The sequence below is a fragment of the Haliotis cracherodii genome, unplaced genomic scaffold (genome assembly GCF_022045235.1).
Source record: "Haliotis cracherodii isolate W230 unplaced genomic scaffold, xgHalCrac1.p SCAF_12, whole genome shotgun sequence".
NCBI lineage: Eukaryota > Metazoa > Mollusca > Gastropoda > Lepetellida > Haliotidae > Haliotis > Haliotis cracherodii.
Window position 1 is genome coordinate 7305042 of NW_027266267.1, and position 22809 is coordinate 7327850.

Below are 22809 nucleotides of genomic sequence, written 5' to 3' on the forward strand. Positions count from 1 at the left end.
AAATTTATTACAAAGATCTAGATGGTTTGTAGTCTCGTGATTGCAGGACCATGGAGTTACTAGAACTTCCAAGTTCATCAGTAAATAATAAATCTCATGTTGAGGCACTTGAAGGCGGCAGCTGGCACTGAAGCAAAGTGTGAAACCCTTGGCAGACTGTCCATGGTAAATTGCAGTATAAAAACATCAATCCAGATAGGGTTGGCTGAGTAACAGGCTTCGTGATGGCACTGACAGAATGTACATGGGTCATTGTAGATAATGAGAGATTCGTTGGATGATACTGCAGCCAGTGCTGTGCTTGACATCAGAAGAAATGTTGTTCCATCACTCATCTTGACCAGAGAATCCCACACACTACATACTGCCTCATTTTTCTTAATTTTCCATCAGTTTGTTTAGGCTACAAGAGCATACCGTATGCTTATATATACAACTGTTCAGGGTTAGAAACTAACAGTTTTTGTCCACTAGTCCTTATAATGATAACATATAGCAAAACCCTTAAAATGGGCCAATTTCTACTAGTCCTTAGGATACCTTTACAATTGGGCAGTTTGGTAAGGACTATAGGACTAGTGCCAATTTCTAACGCTGCTGTTAAAACAATACTCATCCTGAAATGCTTGTATAAGGGCATAAATTTCATGGCTTATATTTAAACCTTAAATTTTTAATTCTTAATGACATTCCACATATAAAGTGGGACCATCGCCACATTGGGACACTGGGTTAAAATGTATGAAAGTATATACAAATGCACCTCACGATCTTCATAAGAAAGAAATTAATTAAAAGCTGGAATTACTGGAATATTTCAGATGTATTTGTCAAACAATGACAGTCAAAATCACCTGACATACTGACCCTTAAAGTGTTTCCTTGAAAGAAAGAACCGTAATACCGACAATAGTGTGCTTAGAGTAATGTGATGAAACCGTGATACTTATCAATAGAAACATACTGCCCTTGTTACCCAGCTCACAATCACTACACATGTATTTACTTACACCCTTGCCAACACGGAATAATTTACACAGGGGATGCAAAATTTAACTGAATGCACTTACAATGGGTGAAAAGTACTATACGCAACATCCTGCATACATATCTGTCCAAAACAATGATATATCCGACAAGAAGATCGCTGAGGTTTATGCCAATTGATGGACTGTCGATTTCAATATTTGGTATTTTTAGTTTTAACTTATGGAAATTCTCCTACCCTAAACTAAATTATTTGTTACCAAGACATAACTTACATTTATACAGTGAGAAAAATATATAATCATTATTCTAACCTGAATTTCATCAATTTCTTCTAACATCTAAACTTCATCACGTTTTGATTGAAATGGTCATTTTCAATGTTTATCATCATAATATAAAATTGTAGGCCTGTTCACCCCTGACAGTCTGTACGGCTGTCAGTGTCAGTCTACCTTTGATGGACATTTCTGACCTGATGAAATGACACTATGAATCTACATATTTGTAATTTCAATAACTGAAAATAGAACATACTGGCATAAATACACAATCAACGTTACGAGTACCAGTGTTGTCTGTTTATAAAGACAGGATGCTGACTGCTAGATTGATCTGTCCGCCATCTTTATCAGGTTTTCATGCCTGACCCAGAATAACGACGGATAGGCTTACCGAAGGTTTTCATTCCTCCGAACGCAGGCTGTCCAGCCCGTCCTCCTTCGGCAAAAGAAGTTGTCCTTGGTCTTCCGCTCATTCTATAGCGTCGAAAGATGCGATTTTGAGACTAACTTCCGTACAGACGACGAGAGATCTGTTACATTTCCAGGAGCTGATCCGAAAAAATGGCCAAATGTTCTCTTACGACACCAGTAAAAAGGGAAAATTCTCCTTTCTTTCAAGGCATAGGCTTTCTTCTCGCTGGCCGAAACCAAGAAGATGTCCTTAAGTACACTCCTTATTGGGATACTTTATCGAAATCACTCGTTATGCGGTTAATCGGTTGATAAAAGACGATGATTGTTTGTCGTCTTCTTGATTTCGTTTCCAATGGCTGGTCAGTTCCGTACAATGACGAGTGAGGCAGCAGTGAGAAAGCACCTCGGTAACCATCGTTATCCAATCAAACACGTCGATGTCTCATAACGGGAGAAATCGGAAAGTAACGGAAATAGCCGAGGCATCTGACAGATCGCAAAATTGATGACGTATACACATAATGTGATCCCTAGATAGAAGTCGGTCGCTCGCACATCATCTCAGGGTGGGAACGACACGAGGCAGTGAGAGTACAGATAGGGAATATTTTGGGGTCATCAATGGGAGAAGCGTGTTGATATTCACGACACCATCTAAGAATTAATTTTATGTAAAAATCTGTGCATTTATTTGTCACAGCGCGTTTCAAACGAACATTTCTAGTCGCCAGGTGCTCTTGAATCGGCTTGATACGTGAGTTCAGTCTCATTCACTCCAATAACCAAAATGAACATCAGTGCTTTACAAACATTATTTTTCAAGTTAGAAATTTACAGGTCTAATCACCTACCGTTTACTAGTTTTTGTAATCTAATGAAGTGAGATTTAGAGTCATAAAAAAAGTAGATCGCCCAGATCTGCATAGTCAAACATGACAAAATGATCACAAGCTTAATTAGGCCTAGATCTACACTGACTTTATGTATTTAAAGTTCTCCAGTCCCAATGTAGTTACACAAACATTGTTTGAAATTATGCATGAATGTCATAAAAATAATCCCATAATGCAACTGACTCCCAGTTCACACATCGGATCATGAATTTGATAGAACTAGGCTATAAGTTCTAAGATCGTTTTTAAAAATAAATTTGGATGACAATAATTTGTCACATAATGCAAAAATGTTAAACGTTGACAATAAATATATAAAAAACACTCCTAGTATGCCCAAAGTATGTATTTATCTTTTGGTTACTAGTGAAGAACGTATTTCTAAGTTTGGCATTATGGCCCTTATGATCTCCCAATAGATTCTGGGCACAGAGCGGGAACCAGGGACTACGTAACTTCCGTTATTAATTGGCCGCTACGAATATGCAGATGATCTAGTTCAGGTCGATTTAGAAAGTTTACTTGGGGAACTGCGGGTTATATCGTTGGCCATTGATAGATGGAGGTAAGGCAATATTACAAAAGATGCTAGAAATTTGTATCAACGCATTAATAACTCCTTAGTTACAGCAGACGGAACATTCCAAGGAAATTGAAATTGTTTACTAAGTGTGCACTTCCTGGTTACTGATTTGCATTAATAGACACCTGCTAAGAGGTGTGTCCCGCGTGAACTACCGGAAATCACATGCCGCGATACGATGAATGCCGCGGTACCATGGGGTCCGAGTATATATGTGAATGTTCATTTCTGATACTTCTTTGGGGGGCACGGGTGGCCCAGTCGTCTAAGGCGCCGCGATTCGCTGTGCAGAAACCTATGATTGTGGGTTCGAATCCTGGTTCGCCCCATTTATGGTTCTAGGTTTGTCAGTACCATACCTGTGCTCGTGGGTTTCAACGAAGTGACAAACGTCTGAGACCTGCATCACTTCGGGCTTTCCTCCCACATTAAGCTGACATGCAGCGATATAACTGGAATACTGTTAAAAGCAGCGTTAAACCCAACTCACTCACTCACTCACTCTAATACTTCTTTGAAATAGTTTGTCCTCTTAAGGCTGTTTTCACTGTCAGCTTGAAGTGAAGTATTTCTGTTAGAACTACATTCTGCTTTGTTCAATTTTAACTTTGTATCAAACTTATTAAAATTGCATCTTTTACTCCAATTTGATAATCTCTTCATGCATGTCTTTGTACATCACCATATATATAGGCCTAATCAGCCAATCAAAATCGATGCTTCATTGTCGGAAGGAGTAAGCGAAGCATTTAGACCCAGATATCTGATTTCTGTTTCTCAGAAAACAAACTAAAGCAACAAGTTCCGATTGTAGATACATGTACATAACAACCCATCAAAAGGGTATTTGTGTTCTATTTGGGTTTCCATTTCAAATCAAAGTGGTAAGGACAGAGTATCTGCCCAGAGACAACATCTGTGGTCTGGTGGATAGAGTGTGTGCCCAGAGACCCCTTCTGTGGTTTAATGGATAGAGCGTCTGCCCTGAGACGACATCTGTGGTCTGGTGGATAGAGTGTGTGCCTGGAGACCGCCTCTGTGGTTTAATGGATAGACGTCTGCCCAGAGACGACATCTGTGGTCTGGTGGATAGAGTGTGTGCCCGGAGACCGCCTCTGTGGTTTAATGGATAGAGCATCTGCGCAGAGACCGCATTCCTGGTAGGTTGTATAGAATCTCTGCTCTGCCAGTATTCAACCCAAGGTCTGGAGCAAAAATTCCCAAATTGGAATTATTCATTTCGAAGAGTGTCTGCCTGGAGACTGCCTTCATGGTTTGCAGCGTCTTCCTGGTGACCGCCTTTGGATCTAGTCGGTAAAGCATCTGCCTGGAGTCCTCCTCCGTGGTGTAGTGGATAGACTGTCTGCCCTGAGATTGCTTCCCTGGTCATGTGGATAGAGCGTCTTCCCAGAGACCGCCTCCAAGGATTAGTGGATAGAGTGTCTGCCCAGAGATTGTCTCCATGGACTAAGGGATAAAGCATCTGTCAGGAGACCACCTGCGTGGTCTTGTGGATAAGGCATCTGCCCAGAGACTGTCTCAATAGTCTAGTGGATAGAGCGTCTGCCTGGAGACTGCCTCTGTGGTCTTGTGGATAGCGTGTCTGCCTAGAGACTGCCTCAATAGTCTAGTGGATAGAGCGTCTGCCTGGAGACTGCCTCCGTGGTCTTGTGGATGGAGCGTCTGCCTAGAGACTGCCTCCGTGGTCTTGTGGATAGAGTGTCTGCCTAGAGAATGCCTCCGTGGTCTTGTGGATTGAGCGTCGGCCTGGAGACTGCCTCCGTGGTCTTGTGGATAGTGTCTGTCCGGAGACTACCTCCGTGGTCTTGTGGATAGAGTGTCTGCCCGGAGACTACCTCCGTGGTCTTGTGGATAGAGCGTCTGTCCGGAGACCGCCTCCGTGGTCTTGTGGATAGAGTGTCTGCCTGGAGACTGCCTCCGTGGTCTTGTGGATAGAGTGTCTGCCTGGAGACTGCCTCCGTGGTCTTGTGGATAAAGTGTCTGTCCGGAGACTGCCTCCGTGGTCTTGTGGATAGAGTGTCTGCCTGGAGACTGCCTCCATGGTCTTGTGGATAGAGTGTCTGCCTGGAGACTGCCTCCGTGGTCTTGTGGATAGAGCATCTGTCCGGAGACTGCCTCCGTGGTCTTGTGGATAGAGTGTCTGCCTGGAGACTGCCTCCGTGGTCTTGTGGATAGAGTGTCTGCCTGGAGACTGCCTCCGTGGTCTTGTGGATAAAGTGTCTGTCCGGGGACTGCCTCAGTGGTCTTGTGGAAAGAGCTTCTGCCCGGGGACCACCTCAATGGTTTAGCGTCTGCCCAGAGATTTCTCCATAGTCGAGTAAATATAGCATCTGTCTGGAGAGGAGAAGGTCGGTGGTTTGATCGCTGACCAGTGGTTTGATTGCTGACCAGTGGTTTGGCAATGTAAAACCAAGATTAGTCCAGACGAGTACAAGCAGCCACACCTGTTCGCATTAAACGAATATTCGCCATGAAACACACCCCCACGTTTATATATCCTCTTCACTACATGGCTCAAGACTCGGTCAGAACACAGTGCTCTGGTTGTCGTCACAAACCACCCCGCCACTTCAAAACTCCTGAGTAAACAATGAAAGTTTTGCATTGTTTGAATGAATGTCCATATGAAATGTGTGTTATTTTGATGTGCAGGTGGGGAAATTTCCAGTTAAAATAATAAAATGAATTTAAAACTACGCTCCACTTTCCACTCAAGTCTGTGCATTTAAAACTTTCAGACATTTTAGTAGATTTTAATGTTTAAGGCCTAATAGTTGAGTTTAAAAGATAGGTTGAAATTGTACGCAGCTTTCAGGTTGGTGGTGGGCGGTCGGGTAGCCTAGTGGTTAAAGCGTTCGCTCGTCACGCCGAAGACCCGGGTTCGATTCCCGACATGGGTACAATGTATGAAGCCCATTTCTGGTGTCCCCCGCCGTGATATTGCTGGAATATTGCTAAAAGCGGCGTAAAACCATACTCACTCAGGTTGGTGGTTAAATCTACAGATTGCAAACTTTTTCTGGAGAATTTTTGTTGTGTTCATTTACATGTAAACAAAGATTGTGATAACTACTGGAGATACATACTCAATAGATACGGCACAATGAGAGCGGGCTTATCAGTAGATAAGTGTGTATGGAGACAGCTTATCACAGAAAGCAATTAGGTCTGGTCTCACTGTGTTCCATGGATGTTGCACCTTGATTTGTCCAGCTAACCTGCTTATTGGGTCGAGACATTCGGAGCTCCAGATAATGTTTTCAGCCATTGTGAATTTACTCATAAGTTATCACTCACATTGGGTATTTATAGTTCAACATATTTTTATTACTTGGATCCACTGTGTTGAGTATTCAATGTACTTTTACTCCCTTGGGTCCACTGTGTTAGGTATTCAATGTACTTTTACTCCCCTGGGTCCACTGTGTTGGGTATTCAATGTACTTTTACTCCCCTGGTTCCACTGTGTTAGGTATTCAATGTACTTTTACTCCCTTGGGTCCACTGTGTTGGGTATTCAATGCACTTTTACTCCCTTGGATCCTCTGTGTTGGGTATTCAATGCACTTATACTCCCCTGGGTCCACTGTGTTCGGTATTCAATGAACCACAGGACCACTGATATTCAAAACGTATATTCTATTTTTTGTACCATTGGCAGAATGGCCACAAAAATCAAATTAAGTTCTCACTCACCCACTCACTCGCCCACTCACTCACTCACTCACTCACTCACTCACTCACTCGACCACCCACTTACTCACTCACTCACTCACTAACTCGACCACCCACTCACTCACTCACTCACTCACTCACTCACTCGACCACCCACTCACTCACTCTCACTCACTCACTCACTCGACCACCCACTCACTCACTCACTCACTCACTCACTCGACCACCCACTCACTCACCCACTCACTCACTCACTCACCCACCCACTCACTCACTCACTCGACCACCCACCCACTCACTCACTCACTCACCCACCCACTCACTCACTCACTCGACCACCCACCCACTCACTCACTCACTCACCCACCCACTCACTCACTCACTCACCCACTCACCCACTCACTCACTCACTCGACCACCCACTTACTCACTCACTCACTCACTAACTCGACCACCCACTCACTCACTCACTCACTCACTCACTCACTCGACCACCCACTCACTCACTCTCACTCACTCACTCACTCGACCACCCACTCACTCACTCACTCACTCACTCACTCGACCACCCACTCACTCACCCACTCACTCACTCACTCACCCACCCACTCACTCACTCACTCGACCACCCACCCACTCACTCACTCACTCACCCACCCACTCACTCACTCACTCGACCACCCACCCACTCACTCACTCACTCACCCACCCACCCACTCACTCACTCACCCACCCACCCACTCACTCACTCACTCACTCACTCACTCACTCACTCACTCACTCGACCACCCACTCACCCACTCAGTCACTCACTCGTGTTCATGTTCCAGATGTTGAGATGTCTGACTCCTTTGCCGAGCCCACACTAACGTCTACACCGTTCCCAAAGAAGAGAGCCAGAAAGAGAAAGCATGATGTGACTGGGGCAAGTGAGAGCCTCTCCGTGTCCGATGTGGTGGGGCCAAGACTAGCGTCACCCCGGCCCATGTTCATGGTCAAGGCCAAGTGGTCTACATCCGAGAAGAAACAGCTGATCTCAGCACTGAGAGCATGGTAGGCATGGCAGGTTTCAGATGCAGGCTCTAAGATGCAAAGGGGCGGTCGGGTAGCCTAGTGGTTAAAGCGTTCGCTCATCACGCCGAAGACCCGGGTTCGATTCCTGACATGGGTACAATGTGTGAAGCCCATTTCTGGTGCCCCATAGAATATTGCTTAAAGCGGCGTAAAACCAAACTCACTCACTCACTCTAAGATGTAAAGCTGTAGGGGGCACAGGTGGCCCAGTAGTCTAAGGCGCCGCGATTCGCTGTGCAGAGTTGTGTCCCTTGGGCACGCCAGAAACCTATGATTGTGGGTTCGAATCACGGTTTGCCCCGATTATGTTTTTAGGTTTGTCAGCACCATACCTGTGCTCGTGGCTTTCACCGAAGTGGTAAACGTCTGAGACCTGCATCACTTCGGGCTTTCCTCCCACATTAAGCTAATGCGCCGCGATATAACTGGAATACTGTTAAAAGCGGCGTTAACCCCAACTCACTCACTCACACTTTGCGTTTTATCGTGTAGCTGTCAAATGTATTGTAGTCAATTCTAATATATAATCACATCAACAATAATTACTTCACAGATTTTTCACCAAAATTGTTTGGTTGGCCAATCAAATGCCACAGAAGCGCATGCAGTTCATTCACTCCTATTTTGTGAATTTTCAGCCACTCTGAAGAAGAGCTGGAGAAGGTCTACAACATGGTGCCGAGTCGAACTCGTAAGGAGGTGAGGCAGGGGTCGGGGTAGGGCAGGGGTCGGGGTGGGGCAGGGGTCGGGGTGGCTAGCCCAGTGGTTGAGGGTCTCACTCGCCAGACTGAAGGTCCAGTTTGATTCCCCACATGTGAAGCGGCGTAACACCATACTTACTCAGCAAACTGATTGCAGATATAACAGTGTTGTGATGTTTGTTTGTTTGTTTGTTTGTTGTTTAACGCCGCACTCAGCAAAATTCAAGCTATATGACGGCGGTCTGTAAATAATCAAGTCTGGACCAGACAATCCAGTGTTTGACAACATGAGTATTGATCCGCGCAATTGGGATACGATGACATGCATCAAGTCAGCGAGCCTGACCACCCGATCCCGTTAGTCACCTCTTACGACAAACATAGTCGCCTTTTACAGCAAGCATGGGTTGCTGAAGACCTGTACTAACCCGGATCTTCACGGGCCTGTTGTGATGTGTGTAAATAGATGATTGAACAAATTGTCATGCATTGCAAATGTTTAAGACTGTTAAAAGGAAATGCACGCTATGAGATGGGATAGGTAAGAAGCTGAAGGAAATGCATCTTGTTTGACCCAAATGGGGCTTTTATGACTTTTGAATGTGCATGAAGTACACACAATCAAATTCAGTCCCAGGATTATGTCTCCCTGTAGTTTTCTCCAATAGTGAGTGAGTGAGTGAGTATGGTTTTACGCCACTTTTAGCAATATTCCAGCAATATCACGGCGGGGGACACCAGAAATGGGCTTCACACATCGTACCCATGTCGGGAATCAAACCTGGGTCTTCGGCGTGACGAGCGAACGCTTTAACCACTAGGCTACCCGACCCCCCTTTCTCCAATAAGTATATGTATTTATTTTGTTAAACTTCAACAATGATTCTCAATAATGAGTTTTACTGCAGTCATATCTTATTATTAATCCCAATTTGTTTAAGGTATTCCTTTAAGATTCAAGTTAATTCATCCCAATGAACATCTTCCTAAGGCAAAGGAGTTAACTGACTGGTATTATGGTGTTACGTTTAGTCTGGACTAACGAGTCTATGCATAGTCCAATCAAAATCGTGCACCAAAATCAAAATCCGGTTCGTAAATTGTCGGGCAGATTTCGATCGATTGCAGATTAAAGTTAGTTTTCAGTGAAGTTGATATTGCTCACTGCAAGCAAACCTCAGGAAAGGCCTATTCAGGAAAGAGTCGGTTATTTGTAAGTTCGACCACGTCCATATTGTCTCCTTATTAGTTTTGATGTGTGTTCCAGGTAGCAGCCGAGGTGCTACGTCTGCGGCACTCAGTGGTCCAACAAGGTAGGCTCCCCAGCCATCTCACACAGTCAGCATGTGTAAAATGATAATATAATACCGTATTCAACGTAATAAGTGCCCACAGCGATATTTGCTAATCTAATGGCTAGTGAACAATCTCAATTAGTACCCCTTTCAACTGTACACAAGACTTATTTATTCGTGTATAATACGCACTTGTATGTTATATGCACCGTTAATTATGGGCAATTAAATCCTGGAAAAATATTTCTGTCGTATATAAACATTTCAGGCTGTCAGCATATACCACGAAATTTACGATCTTTCAACTCAAAATGATATTCTAATAAGAGCCCCCTATTTCTAATTTTGAGAGCACCCTGGGCGCTTATTACGTCGAATACGGTATGCACATTTATGATGTACCAAATTGCATTCACCAAGTGGACTCTCATTACGCTACACTATTACCACCTGGTTAATGGATCAGTGTGCTCTCGTTTTTTATTCTCTGCTCCCTGGGGAGTATACAACCCAAGCTCCATGTGAGGTGCATTACCATCTCATCCTACCGGGTACCCATTGACTGCTGGGTGAGGAGAAGCGCATTTCCAACAAAGTCACTTGCCGACAGAGACACCACATGTGCTACATGTGCTTCAGTGTGGGGCAGGAACGAAGCCCTAGTAATGCTCAGGAGTCAAGCTGCCCAACGTGGTCACCCATCCAACTACTCTCCGAGACTGACGTTGTTTAACTTCACCTGATTTGTGATCTGTGCACTGTGCGCCACCTCTGTGGTCTAGTGGGTAGAGCGCTTGCCGTGGAGTGCAGAATGTCAGTGGTTCTATCCCCTAGCCGTGTCATACAAAAAGCCATGGTACTTTTTGCTACCCTGGCACACAGTATTATGAAACAAACACTCAGAGCTCAGAGTCAGTATTATGTGTCTGAGTGGGCAAGCTATGGTACTTCTTGTTACCTTGGCACACAGTGTTATGAAACAAACACTCAGAGCTCAGAGTCAGTATTATGTGTCTGAGTGGGCAAGCCATGGTACTTCTTGTTGCCCTGGCACACAGAGTTATGAAACAAACACTCAGAGCTCAGAGTCAGTATTATATGTCTGTGTGGGCAAGCCGTGGTACTTCTTGTTACCCTGGCACACAGTGTTATGAAACAAACACTCAGAGCTCAGAGTCAGTATTATGTGTCTGAGTGGGGGTATCCATGTTAGACTGCTTAGCAATTTCAATGTCGGTGACCTGCATCACTTTGGCAGTGTTCCCTATTAGGAATAAAAGTGAAGCGATCCTTGTGGGAGAGTAAAGCACCTATCTCACATAAACGATTTAAGCAAAGTTGAAAAATCGTGTTGGTTCGTGCTCGATCTTGTGGTTTATGCATATTTCTTAACCAAACACTACCCTCATACGACCAAAAACGACCCTCATACAACCCTCATACGACCTTCATACAACCTTCATACAACCTTCATACGACTGAACACGACACTCATACAACCGTCAAAAGATATTCATACGATACAACACGATTTAACCTCATTTAACACGACCCCAATACGACTGTCATACGACGCCCATACGACTTAACACGAATCAACATGACCGCCTTACGATTAAACCCAAATCATTACGATGTCCATACGACTACAAAAATAAACACAATCTCCATATGACTGAGCAAGACCTTCATACGACATATTTTTGTTTATTTTGGTCACGTGGGTCATGTAGTATATAAGCTGCATTGCAATAGCATTTCTGTGTCAGTCTTCACCACGTTCAACAACAAACAAGACCCGCATGATTTAAGCCGAGCTGCGACATTCATCCGACCAAGTGCGACCGACCACGAATGAACACGAATGAGTGCACGACCTTCATACGTTCTAACACGATTTAAGGAAAAAACGTTAAATCGTGTTCATTGGTGTTCAGATTCGTGAATGTGAGATAGGGGCGTAAAGCACTGAAGCAGTAAACCAGGGCCCACTTGCACAAAGCGATCTTAGCGCTAACATGATCGTAACTCCCATACTTTAACATCTTAACACTAACATGATCGTAACTCCCATACTTTAACATCTTAGTGTTAACATGATCGTAAGTCCCATACTTTAACATCTTAACACTAACATGATCGTAACTCCCATACTTTAACATCTTAACACTAACATGATCGTAACTCCCATACTTTAACATCTTAACGCTAACATGATCGTAACTCCCATACTTTAACATCTTAGCTTTAACATGATCGTAACTCCCATACTTTAACATCTTAGCGTTAACATGATCGTAACTCCCATACTTTAACATCTTAGCGTTAACATGATCGTAACTCCCATACTTTAACATCTTTGCGATAAGATGGCTTTGTGCAAGTGGGCCCTGGACTCCTTTTGCTGTGTGGAAATACTGTTCAAAGCAAGGGCACCAGTGGTCCAGTCATTCAATGCAGAGTTGTGTCCCTTAGCCGTGCCAGGACCCTAAGACCATGGGTTCAAATTCCAGATTTGCCCTGATTGTTTCTAGATTTCTAGCGCTTATTTGCGGAAGAGAGTTGCGACCATTGTTTGTGAGAAATCTTTTGAGGGTTCGAATTCCGGATTAGCCCTCATTATGTTTTAGGTTTGTCATCACCAGACTCTTGCTTTTGGGTCTCGTCGAACACCTTGCATTGAAATTACCATGAAATACTGAACTACTTCACTGCATTGAAGTGCTGGTTTGTTTGTTCCAGGGCCTGGCTTGCAGACACCTATTGAAGTAAGTACCTTCCTCCATGCAGGATTCGGGGCACGGGTGGCCCAGTCGTCTAAGGCGCCGCGATTCGCTGTGCAGAGTGTCAGAGATTCTAAAATTCATATGTTGCTTTGATATAGCTGGAATATTGCTGACTGCACTCTATCAACATTTACCCTCACCTCCTGATTGTATCCCTGTTTGCGGGGGCAAGGGTGGCCAAGTCGTCTAAGGCACCGCAATTCGCTATGCACACTCTTGGTCGTGCCAGAAACCTATGATTGTGGGTTCGAATCCCGGTTCGCCCCGATTATGTTTCTAGGTTTGTCAGCACCATACCCGTGCTCGTGGGTTTCACCGAAGTGGTAGACATCTGAGACCTGCATCACTTCAGGCTTTCCTCCCACATTAAGCTGATGCACCGCGATATAACTGGAATATTGTTAAAAGTGGCGTTAAACCCAACTCACTCATACTCACTCCATGCAGGATTCAGGGCAAAGTGAGTTTTGTTACGAGGTGATTTCCGACTTGATTCACACAAGTTAAGGAACTAAATTGTCAATAATTCAATTTTTGATGTGTTCATTGATATACTTTAAAACAGGAAATTAACGCGAGCAGAATAATAATGCGAAAAATGCAAGTGAGAGAAGGTCGTATTAATTTTATGCGCATTAATTTTGTACCATCAAAATAAGGAAACAATCAACAAACGAAATAAATCACTTCAGTATTATTTACTAGTATTACATCAAAAACAATGATATCAGATCATTACAAGTTGAAAGCAGCCTCTGACAACTATCAGTCACAAAGGTAATAGATAAATAAATTACTAGACAAAATAACAAAGTCACCTACACAAAGTGAAGTTGAGTAGTGGTCCGTTCACATCCTGTCAAGCAGCCCAGATTGGTGCCAGCCACGAATTATCCCATCAGTGTCCTTTACAAGCTTGTCAAGAGCAGACACGAGCCAACGCGCATGAATGGGTTTCATGACACAAATCCGCAGTTATTTTATTTATCTCTGTCTACTCACAGTTGGTGCTCAAAACGTCATTTGAAATGAACGAAGCGTTTTCAGGTAAGGCTTTTATTTACCTAGGTTACATTAATTAAAATAACACAGAACATAAATCCAGCGTATAATTTTTTAGGAAAGGGTATGGGCACTCGCATTTTTAAAATGCTCATTTATGTCTAAAATCAAGAGCTCGCATTATTTTCATGTCGCATTAAACTCCTGTTTTATTGGTCACATGTTATTGCATTCCTTTCCTTGATTGTTTACAGACCGCCGTCATATAGCTGGGATATTGCTGAGTGCAGTGTTAAACAACAAACCAACATACTAGTTGGAACAAGCCAAAATATTTAAAGGGGCGGTCGGGTAGCCTAGTGGTTAAAGTGTTCGCTCGTCACGCTGAAGACCCGGGTTCGATTCCCGACATGGGTAAAATGTGTGAAGCCCATTTCTGGTGTCCCCCGCCATGATATTGCTGGAATATTGCTAAAAGCGGCGTTAAACCAAACTCACTCACACACTCAAAATATTTTTTTAAAACTCCTCCCGCACTATATTTTCAAAACCAATTCTTTTATTTTTTTTAAACCTTATACGGTCAGCCTTCAGACACAAGTGATGTGAGTTTGCACATGCTCCGAGTTAACTGAGTTTGTTGTGAAGCATTTGACCGTCTTGTAATTTTTTAATAAATACTTATGGACTGAACAATGAGTGAGCTTATGTCATAGCCTGTTTCGCATCGTGTCATCAACATCTTCCCAGAAAACACTGGATGAAAGGTTTATTTATCATCCAAAACTGGCTCCCACAGGAGATATCGCTTGGATGAGATCAAGCGATATCTACACTGTAGATATCGCTGCAATGAAATTACATCACAATGCTTTGCAGACCATTGTGACCTCACTGGTTACCATGACGTCACAATCAAATGACATCACTAATGGCTCTGCTACTGAAGCTGTTAGCAGTACTTTTTACACTGAAGACACTGCTAATTACTGTCTACAAATTGAAAAAGTTGGAAGAATGATGTTGGATGATAAATAAAATCTCACCCTCGTGTCTTTTGATATCAAATATATCAACACTCGTTGATAAAAGTGACAAAAATCCTCGGCAAGCCTCGGAATTTTTTCACTTTTATCAACTCGTGTTGATATATTTGATATCAAAAGACACTCGGGTGAGATTCTCTATATACCATTGTTTTGTGTTTCAGACATGGCTGGACTTTGCTATTGAGATGGTGCACTATGAGGAAGAGGACCTCTCCCGGAGCATGGCACGGGTCAGTACAAGATGTGGAGCATCTGTGTATCCACTTGGTTACAGGGTACTTGGGGGCACGGATGGCCCAGTCGTCTAAGGCGCCACGATTCGCTGTGTAGAGTTGCGTCCCTTGGGCACGCCAGAAACCTATGATTGTGGGTTCAAATCCCGGTTCGCCCCCAATTATGTTTCTCGGTTTGTCAGCATCATACCCGTGCTCGTGGGTTTCACGGAAGTGGTAAACGTCTTGAGACCTGCATCACTTCGGGCTTTCCTCCCACATTAAGCTGACACGCCGTGATATAACTGGAATACTGTTAAAAGCGGCGTTAAACCCAGCTCACTCACTCACTACTTAATTGGGACAATTGGTATGAGGGCATTTGAGAATATTCCTGTGATGTTTTGGATCCTTCGAATTCCACACCTCTACATCACTGCCATAATCCTGTATTTTGGTTTCTATCACACTATAAAATTCTTGTAGATTTTCAACAGATTTTCTTGTAGTCCTCTTCACTGTCAACTGACTTTAAATGCTTGTGTGGATACTGTGTTTCCTCCACCCCAGAGGCAGGTGGGAATCCCCATGTCTTAGCTGTGTTTCCGGGGAGCCCCGAAATCCTAGACTTTAACACATGGGTTATATCATTATTACATTACACATTAATATAACGCAGGTATCCAGGTACTAGCAGGGTTAGAAATTGGCACTAGTCCTATAGTCCTTGCCAAACTGCCCAATAGTTAAGGTATGATAAGGACTAATAGATATTTGCCATTTTTAAGGATTTTGCTATATATTATCATTATAAGGACTAGAGGACCAAAAACGGTAGTTTCTATCTGCTTAAATGCAGTTACATTTGTCTCCCCACCATTGGATCTGTTTGCATTCCAGTGATCATTCTCAACTCCCTAGGAAGTATACATACAACCTAAGCTGCATACGGGCACTAGAGGGTTTTTACATCCACCTCACATATCGGGTACCCAATCCCTGCTGGGTGAACAGAGGCACATTTGAACTAAGTCAGTTGCCCAGGGTGACGCCACACGTTTTGACACTTGTGTTTCGGGTGTATGTACGTGTTCGTGTTTCTACAATCTGGTTATCTACCATCCTTCTTCCCGAGGCAAGAGAGTTAACTGACTATAAAGTCCAGTTTCCACCCTTGTCGAACTAGGCTGGTATTATGGAGTTACATTTTGGCTGGACCAGCGAGTTTATGCATAGTCTAATCAAAATCGCGCACCAAAATCGAAATCCGGTTCGTAAGCCATCATGCAGATTTCGGTCAATTGCAGGATTTGCAAAGCATGTGCACCACCAACTCGTAAGCAGATATTTTCCAAATCTTTTCATGTTTTTAATCAATGTGCTCGCGTGATTTGATGCATTTCGCGATGTAAGACCCGTTTTATCACAATATAGATCTTGATTATCGATCAGATTGTCCTGACTGGGCGCCACCATTTTGTGTGAAGCAAACGCAAGTGATACGAGAGGTGGAATCTGATTGGTCTAAAGGAGAGGCTTAGAAGGGACACAGCTGGTGGGGCTACGATCGAGCCCAGTAATTCCAGCCTTGTTCGGCAAGGGTGGAAACTGGACTTTAAAGTCAGTTAACTCTCTTGCCTCAGGAAGATGGCTACCATCAGATGAGTCAGTGTACTGTACACTAGGGGAAGTAAAGACCTGTGAACAGTATTGGTCTCGGTGACTAATGGGATACGATCTCAGCGCCTGGCGCCTGGTTCTTTTGACAGCCTGTCCACCCCGCTCCTTATGACCAGGACCCCAGGTGACTTTCTTGTTTAATTGCGAACACTGAAATGTTTTCAGGCCATGTCTATAGTGTCCAATTACGAGAGCTTCCCACCACCCGAAGATGCAATGTCCCCCAACTATAAACAACTCTACAAGTACCTCACAGCAGTTCTCAATGGAGATGAGCCCCCCAAGTTGTCTCCCTTAGGTGAGTCCACGCTGCACTGGTTTAGCCTTGATGTTAGACTCTACAAGTACCTCACAGCAGTTCTCAATGGAGATGAGCCTCCCAAGTTGTCTCCCTTAGGTGAGTCCAAGCTGCACTGGTTTAGCCTTGGTATTAGACTCTACAAGTACCTCACAGCAGTGCTCAATGGAGATGAGCCTCCCAGGTTGTCTCCCTTAGGTGAGTCCACGCTGCACTGGTTTAGCTTTGGTGTTAGACTCTACAAGTACCTCACAGCAGTGCTCAATGGAGATGAGCCTCCCAAGTTGTCTCCCTTAGGTGAGTCCAAGCTGCACTGGTTTAGCCTTGGTATTAGACTCTACAAGTACCTCACAGCAGTGCTCAATGGAGATGAGCCTCCCAAGTTGTCTCCCTTAGGTGAGTCCACGCTCCACTGGCTTATTAACGCCTTGGTGTTAGACAGGGTCGGAAATTAATTTTTCACCGGCCTACAAAAATGGTCTTCTACGGAGTTGCCATGTATGTGATGGTAAAAGTGATAGTCCACAAGGAAACGTCCTTCCTGTATTTTAGATGTCTTGGACTAGTGGACTTGCGCAGTGTTTAAAATAACGCTTGCCCAACAGTCCGAGATGGTCTGTTTTAAATAATTGGCTGATTTGAAAAGTTGCACGCCCGATAGTCAGGCTATTTTTTTTTTCCTAAGTTACGTACGCATCTAGTTTTCATTAAGTATGAGAGGTACTTGAACTGTAAATGTTAAACACATTATTTATGAATAAAATTTTGGTGAGTTAAAGTTACTAAGTTGATAATTCCTCATTTTATTGTTATTTTCCGAGAACTAACGTTAAACAGTACAATTCTTGTGTTTATCCTTTGCTACTTTTGTTTGTTAGTCTGGAGCATTATGTACTGGCAACATTCTAGCTGGTCTGGTAACTTTGCAAAGTTGCCAGTCTGGCTTTATACACTGACTGATAGAGTGTATCAGAAAGACTTGTTTTTTTTGTTCCCCATTCAGGAGCATTCCCACTCAAGCAGAGTGATGATTCAGTCTCTATATCTCCAGGGCTACGCATCTCTCACTAGTGGCTGTGATATATTTCAGAATTGGACTTAATTTAATAATGGTATTCTATTTTTCATAAATTCTATCGAATTGAAAAATTATTATTTAAAATGGGAATTTTTACTGTCATTTGATGCAGACTTGGGGCTGAATATTGGCCCCTGTGCAAGTCTGGTTAAATCCCTGAGACTCTTGTAATGGCTGCTTTCACACTGGATGCATCCGTGTTCAACGGAGTAACTGAGGTGTCAAGCACTTGATAGGGGCTTGGGCTGATGATAGTCATAGCGAGGGGTTGTCTCCCTTTGGAAAGCTGATTGTGGTAGATGAGTGATTGTCTCCCTTTGTGAAGTTAGTAATGACAGAGCGGTTACCTCCCTAGGAGACGTTAATGATAGTGATGGCAGAGTGGTTACCTCCCTTGGCAAAGTTAATAATAGTGATGGCAGAGCGGTTACCTCCCTTGGCAAAGTTAATAGTGATGGCAGAGCGGTTACCTCCCTTGGCAAAGTTAATAGTGATGGCAGAGTGCTTACCTCCCTTCGCGAAGTTAATAGTGATGGCAGAGTGCTTACCTCCCTTGGCAAAGTTAATAGTGATGGCAAAGTGCTTACCTCCCTTGGCGAAGTTAATGATAGTGAAGGCAGAGCAGTTACCTCCCTTGTATGATTCTCAGTACACTGCATGGCCTATGTTTCTTATATCATTCATATCAAGGTGTGTAATTGTGTAAATATTTATTGGTTAGAAAAGCAACTAGTAGATGCATTCCAAGCCCACAGGTATTACACTAGTGGCCACAAACTGCAAAACACAATCTGATTATATCATGTAACCTTCAATTCTGGACAAGTATGTTTTAATCGTGCTTTCTTGTGTTGACAGAATAGATTTTTAATTTTTCAATTTCTACACCTCTGATTGTAGAAGTTCCACTGTAGCGTATTGCTGGGGACATTGATTTATAAGGTTGTACTGTAGTGTATAACTGAGTGTACCTGATTAATGAGGTTATACTGTAGTGTATAGCTGAGTGTCACTGATTAATGAGGTTCTCCTGTAGTGTATAGCCAAGTGTCACTGATTAATGAGGTTCTACTGTAGTGTATAGCTGAGTGTCACTGATTAATGAGGTTCTACTGTACTGTATAGCCATGTGTCACTCATAAATGAGGTTCTACTGTAGTGTATAGCCATGTGTCATTGATTAATGAGGTTCCACTGTAGTGTATAGCCGAGTGCCACTGATTAATGAGGTTCTGCTGTAGTGTATAGCGGAGTGCCACTGAGTAATGAGGTTCTACTGTAGTGTATAGCCGAGTGTCACTGATTAATGAGGTTCCACTGTAGTGTATAGCCGACCGTCACTCATTAATGAGGTTCTACTGTAGTGTAAAGCCGAGTGCCACTGATTAATGAGGTTCTACTGTAGTGTATAGCTGAGTGTCACTGATTAATGAGGTTCTGCTGTAGTGTATAGCCGAGTGTCACTCATTAATGAGGTTCTACTGTAGTGTATAGCCGAGTGTCACTCATTAATGAGGTTCTACTGTAGTGTATAGCTGAGTGTCACTGATTAATGAGGTTCTACTGTAGTGTATAGCCGAGTGTACCTGATTAATGAGGTTCCACTGTAGTGTATAGCCGAGTGTCACTCATTAATGAGGTTCTACTGTAGTGTATAGCCGAGTGTCACTGATTAATGAGGTTCTCCTGTAGTGTATAGCTGTGTGTACCTGCTTCATGAGGTCCCTGACGTTGAGTGTCTCGTGTAGATTCTGCTGTGATGCTGGACCTAATGCACAGCCTGACGGACGTGCTGAGTACGACGGACACGAGGCTGCAGAGACAGGTGATGAAGTGGAAGTTCTCAATGTTGAACTGCAAAGTGGACATAAATAACTTGCAGGACTCCGCAGCCAGAACCCGCAGGGCACTCTCTAATGGTAGGTACACAGCCCTCTCTAATGGTAGGTACACAGCTCTCACTAATGGTAGGTACACAGCCCTCTCTAATGGTAGGTACACAGCTCTCTCTAATGGTAGGTACACAGCCCTCTCTAATGGTAGGTACACAGCCCTCACTAATGGTAGGTACACAGCTCTCTCTAATGGTAGGTACACAGCCCTCACTAATGGTAGGTACACAGCCCTCTCTAATGGTAGGTACACAGCCCTCACTAATGGTAGGTACACAGACCTCACTAATGGTAGGTACACAGACCTCACTAATGGTAGGTACACAGCTCTCACTAATGGTGGGTACACAGCCCTCTCTAATGGTAGGTACACAGCTCTCTCTAATGGTAGGTACACAGCTCTCACTAATGGTAGGTACACAGCCCTCTCTAATGGTAGGTACACAGCTCTCACTAATGGTACGTACACAGCCCTCTCTAATGGTAGGTACACAGCCCTCACTAATGGTAGGTACACAGCTCTCACTAATGGTAGGTACACAACCCTCACTAATGGTAGGTACACAGCTCTCACTAATGGTAGGTACACAGCTCTCTCTAATGGTAGGTACACAGCCCTCACTAATGGTAGGTACACAGCCCTCACTAATGGTAGATACACAGCTCTCTCTAATGGTAGGTACACAACCCTCACTAATGGTAGGTACACAGCTCTCACTAATGGTAGATACACAGCCCTTTCTAATGGTAGGTACACAGCCCTCACTAATGGTAGATACACAGCTCTCTCTAATGGTAGGTACACAGCTCTCTCTAATGGTAGGTACACAGCCCTCTCTAATGGTAGGTACACAGCCCTCACTAATGGTAGGTACACAGCTCTCACTAATGGTAGGTACACAGCCCTCTCTAATGGTAGGTACACAACCCTCACTAATGGTAGGTACACAGCTCTCTCTAATGGTAGGTACACAACTCTCTCTCTAATGGTAGGTACACAACCCTCACTAATGGTAGGTACACAGCCCTCTCTAATGGTAGGTACACAGCCCTCTCTAATGGTAGGTACACACCCCTCTCTAATGGTAGGTACACAGCCCTCTCTAATGGTAGGTACACACCCCTCTCTAATGGTAGGTACACAGCTCTCACTAATGGTAGGTACACAGCCCTCTCTAATGGTAGGTACACAGCTCTCACTAATGGTAGGTACACAGCCCTCACTAATGGCAGGTACACAGCTCTCACTAATGGTAGGTACACAGCTCTCACTAATGGTAGGTACACAGCTCTCACTTATGGTAGGTACACAGCTCTCACTAATGGTAGGTACTCACTAATGGTAGGTACACAGCTCTCACTAATGGTAGGTACACAGCTCTCACTAATGGAAGGTAGACAGCTCTCACTAATGGTAGGCACACAGCTCTCACTAATGGTAGGCACACAGCCCTCACTGATGGTAGGCACACAGCCCTCACTGACGGTAGGTACAGAACCGAACTCACTCACTCACTCACTCACTCACTCACTCACTCACTCACTCACTTTCCCTGGTTGCAGGGCAATGGTGGTTTATAAGGTCAGGTCTGAAAGAAGAAGATCAGTTTGACCAAAATTGAATTTATGTCTTATTGAATATCAGGCTGGAAAAATAGAATTTTGTACTTGCTGCCTACAATAGATGGCTCTGAAAATATAAATTCACTTTCATTATTTTGTGTTTCAGTATTCCCCGATGACTTTAACATCTCTTCTCAGAAGAACGAGTCAGCTTCCACTGTACCAGGCGCTGTGAAACAGAATCTTGCAACAACCGCGATTGGACAAAGGGAGGTAACTCCTGGTCCTAGTGACACAATCAGTGAGCCAAAGAGACAAAGGGAGGTAACTCCTGGTCCTAGTGACACTATCAGTGAGCCTCCAAAGAGACAAAGGGAGGCAACTCCTGGTCCTAGTGAGGCTGTCAGCGAGCCTCCAAAGAAAGGCCGGGGGAGAGTAAGGAAGGGAGAGCCTCCGCTGGAGAAACCCCAACTATATTCTCTCAATCCGTTCTGTGTGCCCGTGGAGGTCCTCAAACTACGGTCAAAGAAAAGGTTACAGAAATCGTGTCATGTGCCTTTGTGAATGCGTTTTTTATGTGTAAATAAATAAGTTTTTCCAATTTTATGTTTCTTGATTTATTGGCTCATTCCAAAGATGTGTTTTGTTTGTTGTTGTTTAATTCCACATCTGCATGTCAGCGGCCCGTATATGCCAGGGACCAGACAATCCAGTGATTGATATTGTGAGCAGCATCCAACACCATCAGGATACGATGACACAGTCTATCAAATCGCCAAGCATGACCCACCTTTCCATTAATTCGAGGGGCGGTCGGGTAGCCTAGTGGTTAAAGCGTTCGCTCGTCACGCCGAAGACCCGGGTTCGATTCCCGACATGGGTTTCAATGTGTGAAGCCCATTTCTGGTGTCCCCCCCCGTGATATTGCTGGAATATTGCTAAGAGCGGCGTAAAACCATACTCACTCACTCACTCATTAATTTGAATGATACAAGCAAAGGTTGCTGGGCACATACAAACTGACCGCCTCAATGGACAAGTGGATAGAGCACAAGCACAAAGAGCGAAGGTCGGTGGTTAGATCCCCAGCCGTGAAGATCCGGGGTAGAACAGATCTTCAGCAATCCATGCTTGCCGTAAAAGGTGACTGTGCTTGTCGTAAGAGGCAACTAACGGGATCGGGTGGTCCGACTCGCTGACTTTGTTGATGCATGTCATCGTATCCCAATTGCGTGGATCGATGCTTATATCAATCACTGGATTGTCAGGTCCAGACTCTATTATTTGCAGACTGCCGTCACATAGCTGGAATTTTGCTGAAT

General features: G+C 43.9%; 2 protein-coding genes across 5 annotated transcripts in view; one reads left to right on the plus strand and one right to left on the minus strand.

Annotated features, from left to right (window-relative positions):
* The window catches only part of LOC139458154 (glycogen synthase kinase-3 beta-like), a 39025-nt gene extending 36967 nt beyond the window's left edge, over nucleotides 1-2058 (minus strand). For all 4 annotated transcript variants that reach the window (XM_071239481.1, XM_071239480.1, XM_071239479.1 and 1 more), the window contains exon 1: nucleotides 1663-2058. In XM_071239481.1, coding sequence (XP_071095582.1) covers nucleotides 1663-1744 — 82 coding nt within the window. In that variant the 5' untranslated portion in view covers nucleotides 1745-2058. The remainder of the gene's footprint in view (nucleotides 1-1662) is intronic.
* A 167-nt stretch (nucleotides 2059-2225) lies between these two features.
* LOC139457485 (uncharacterized) lies at nucleotides 2226-22052 on the plus strand. Its single transcript, XM_071238867.1, has 9 exons — nucleotides 2226-2439; nucleotides 7688-7910; nucleotides 8570-8630; nucleotides 9900-9945; nucleotides 12670-12695; nucleotides 14926-14994; nucleotides 16822-16954; nucleotides 19781-19951; nucleotides 21654-22052. Exons 2-9 carry the CDS (start codon nucleotides 7696-7698, stop codon nucleotides 22049-22051), a joined length of 1119 nt encoding a protein of 372 aa, XP_071094968.1. The 5' UTR covers nucleotides 2226-2439; nucleotides 7688-7695; the 3' UTR covers nucleotide 22052.
* The last annotated feature ends 757 nt before the right edge of the window (nucleotides 22053-22809 follow it).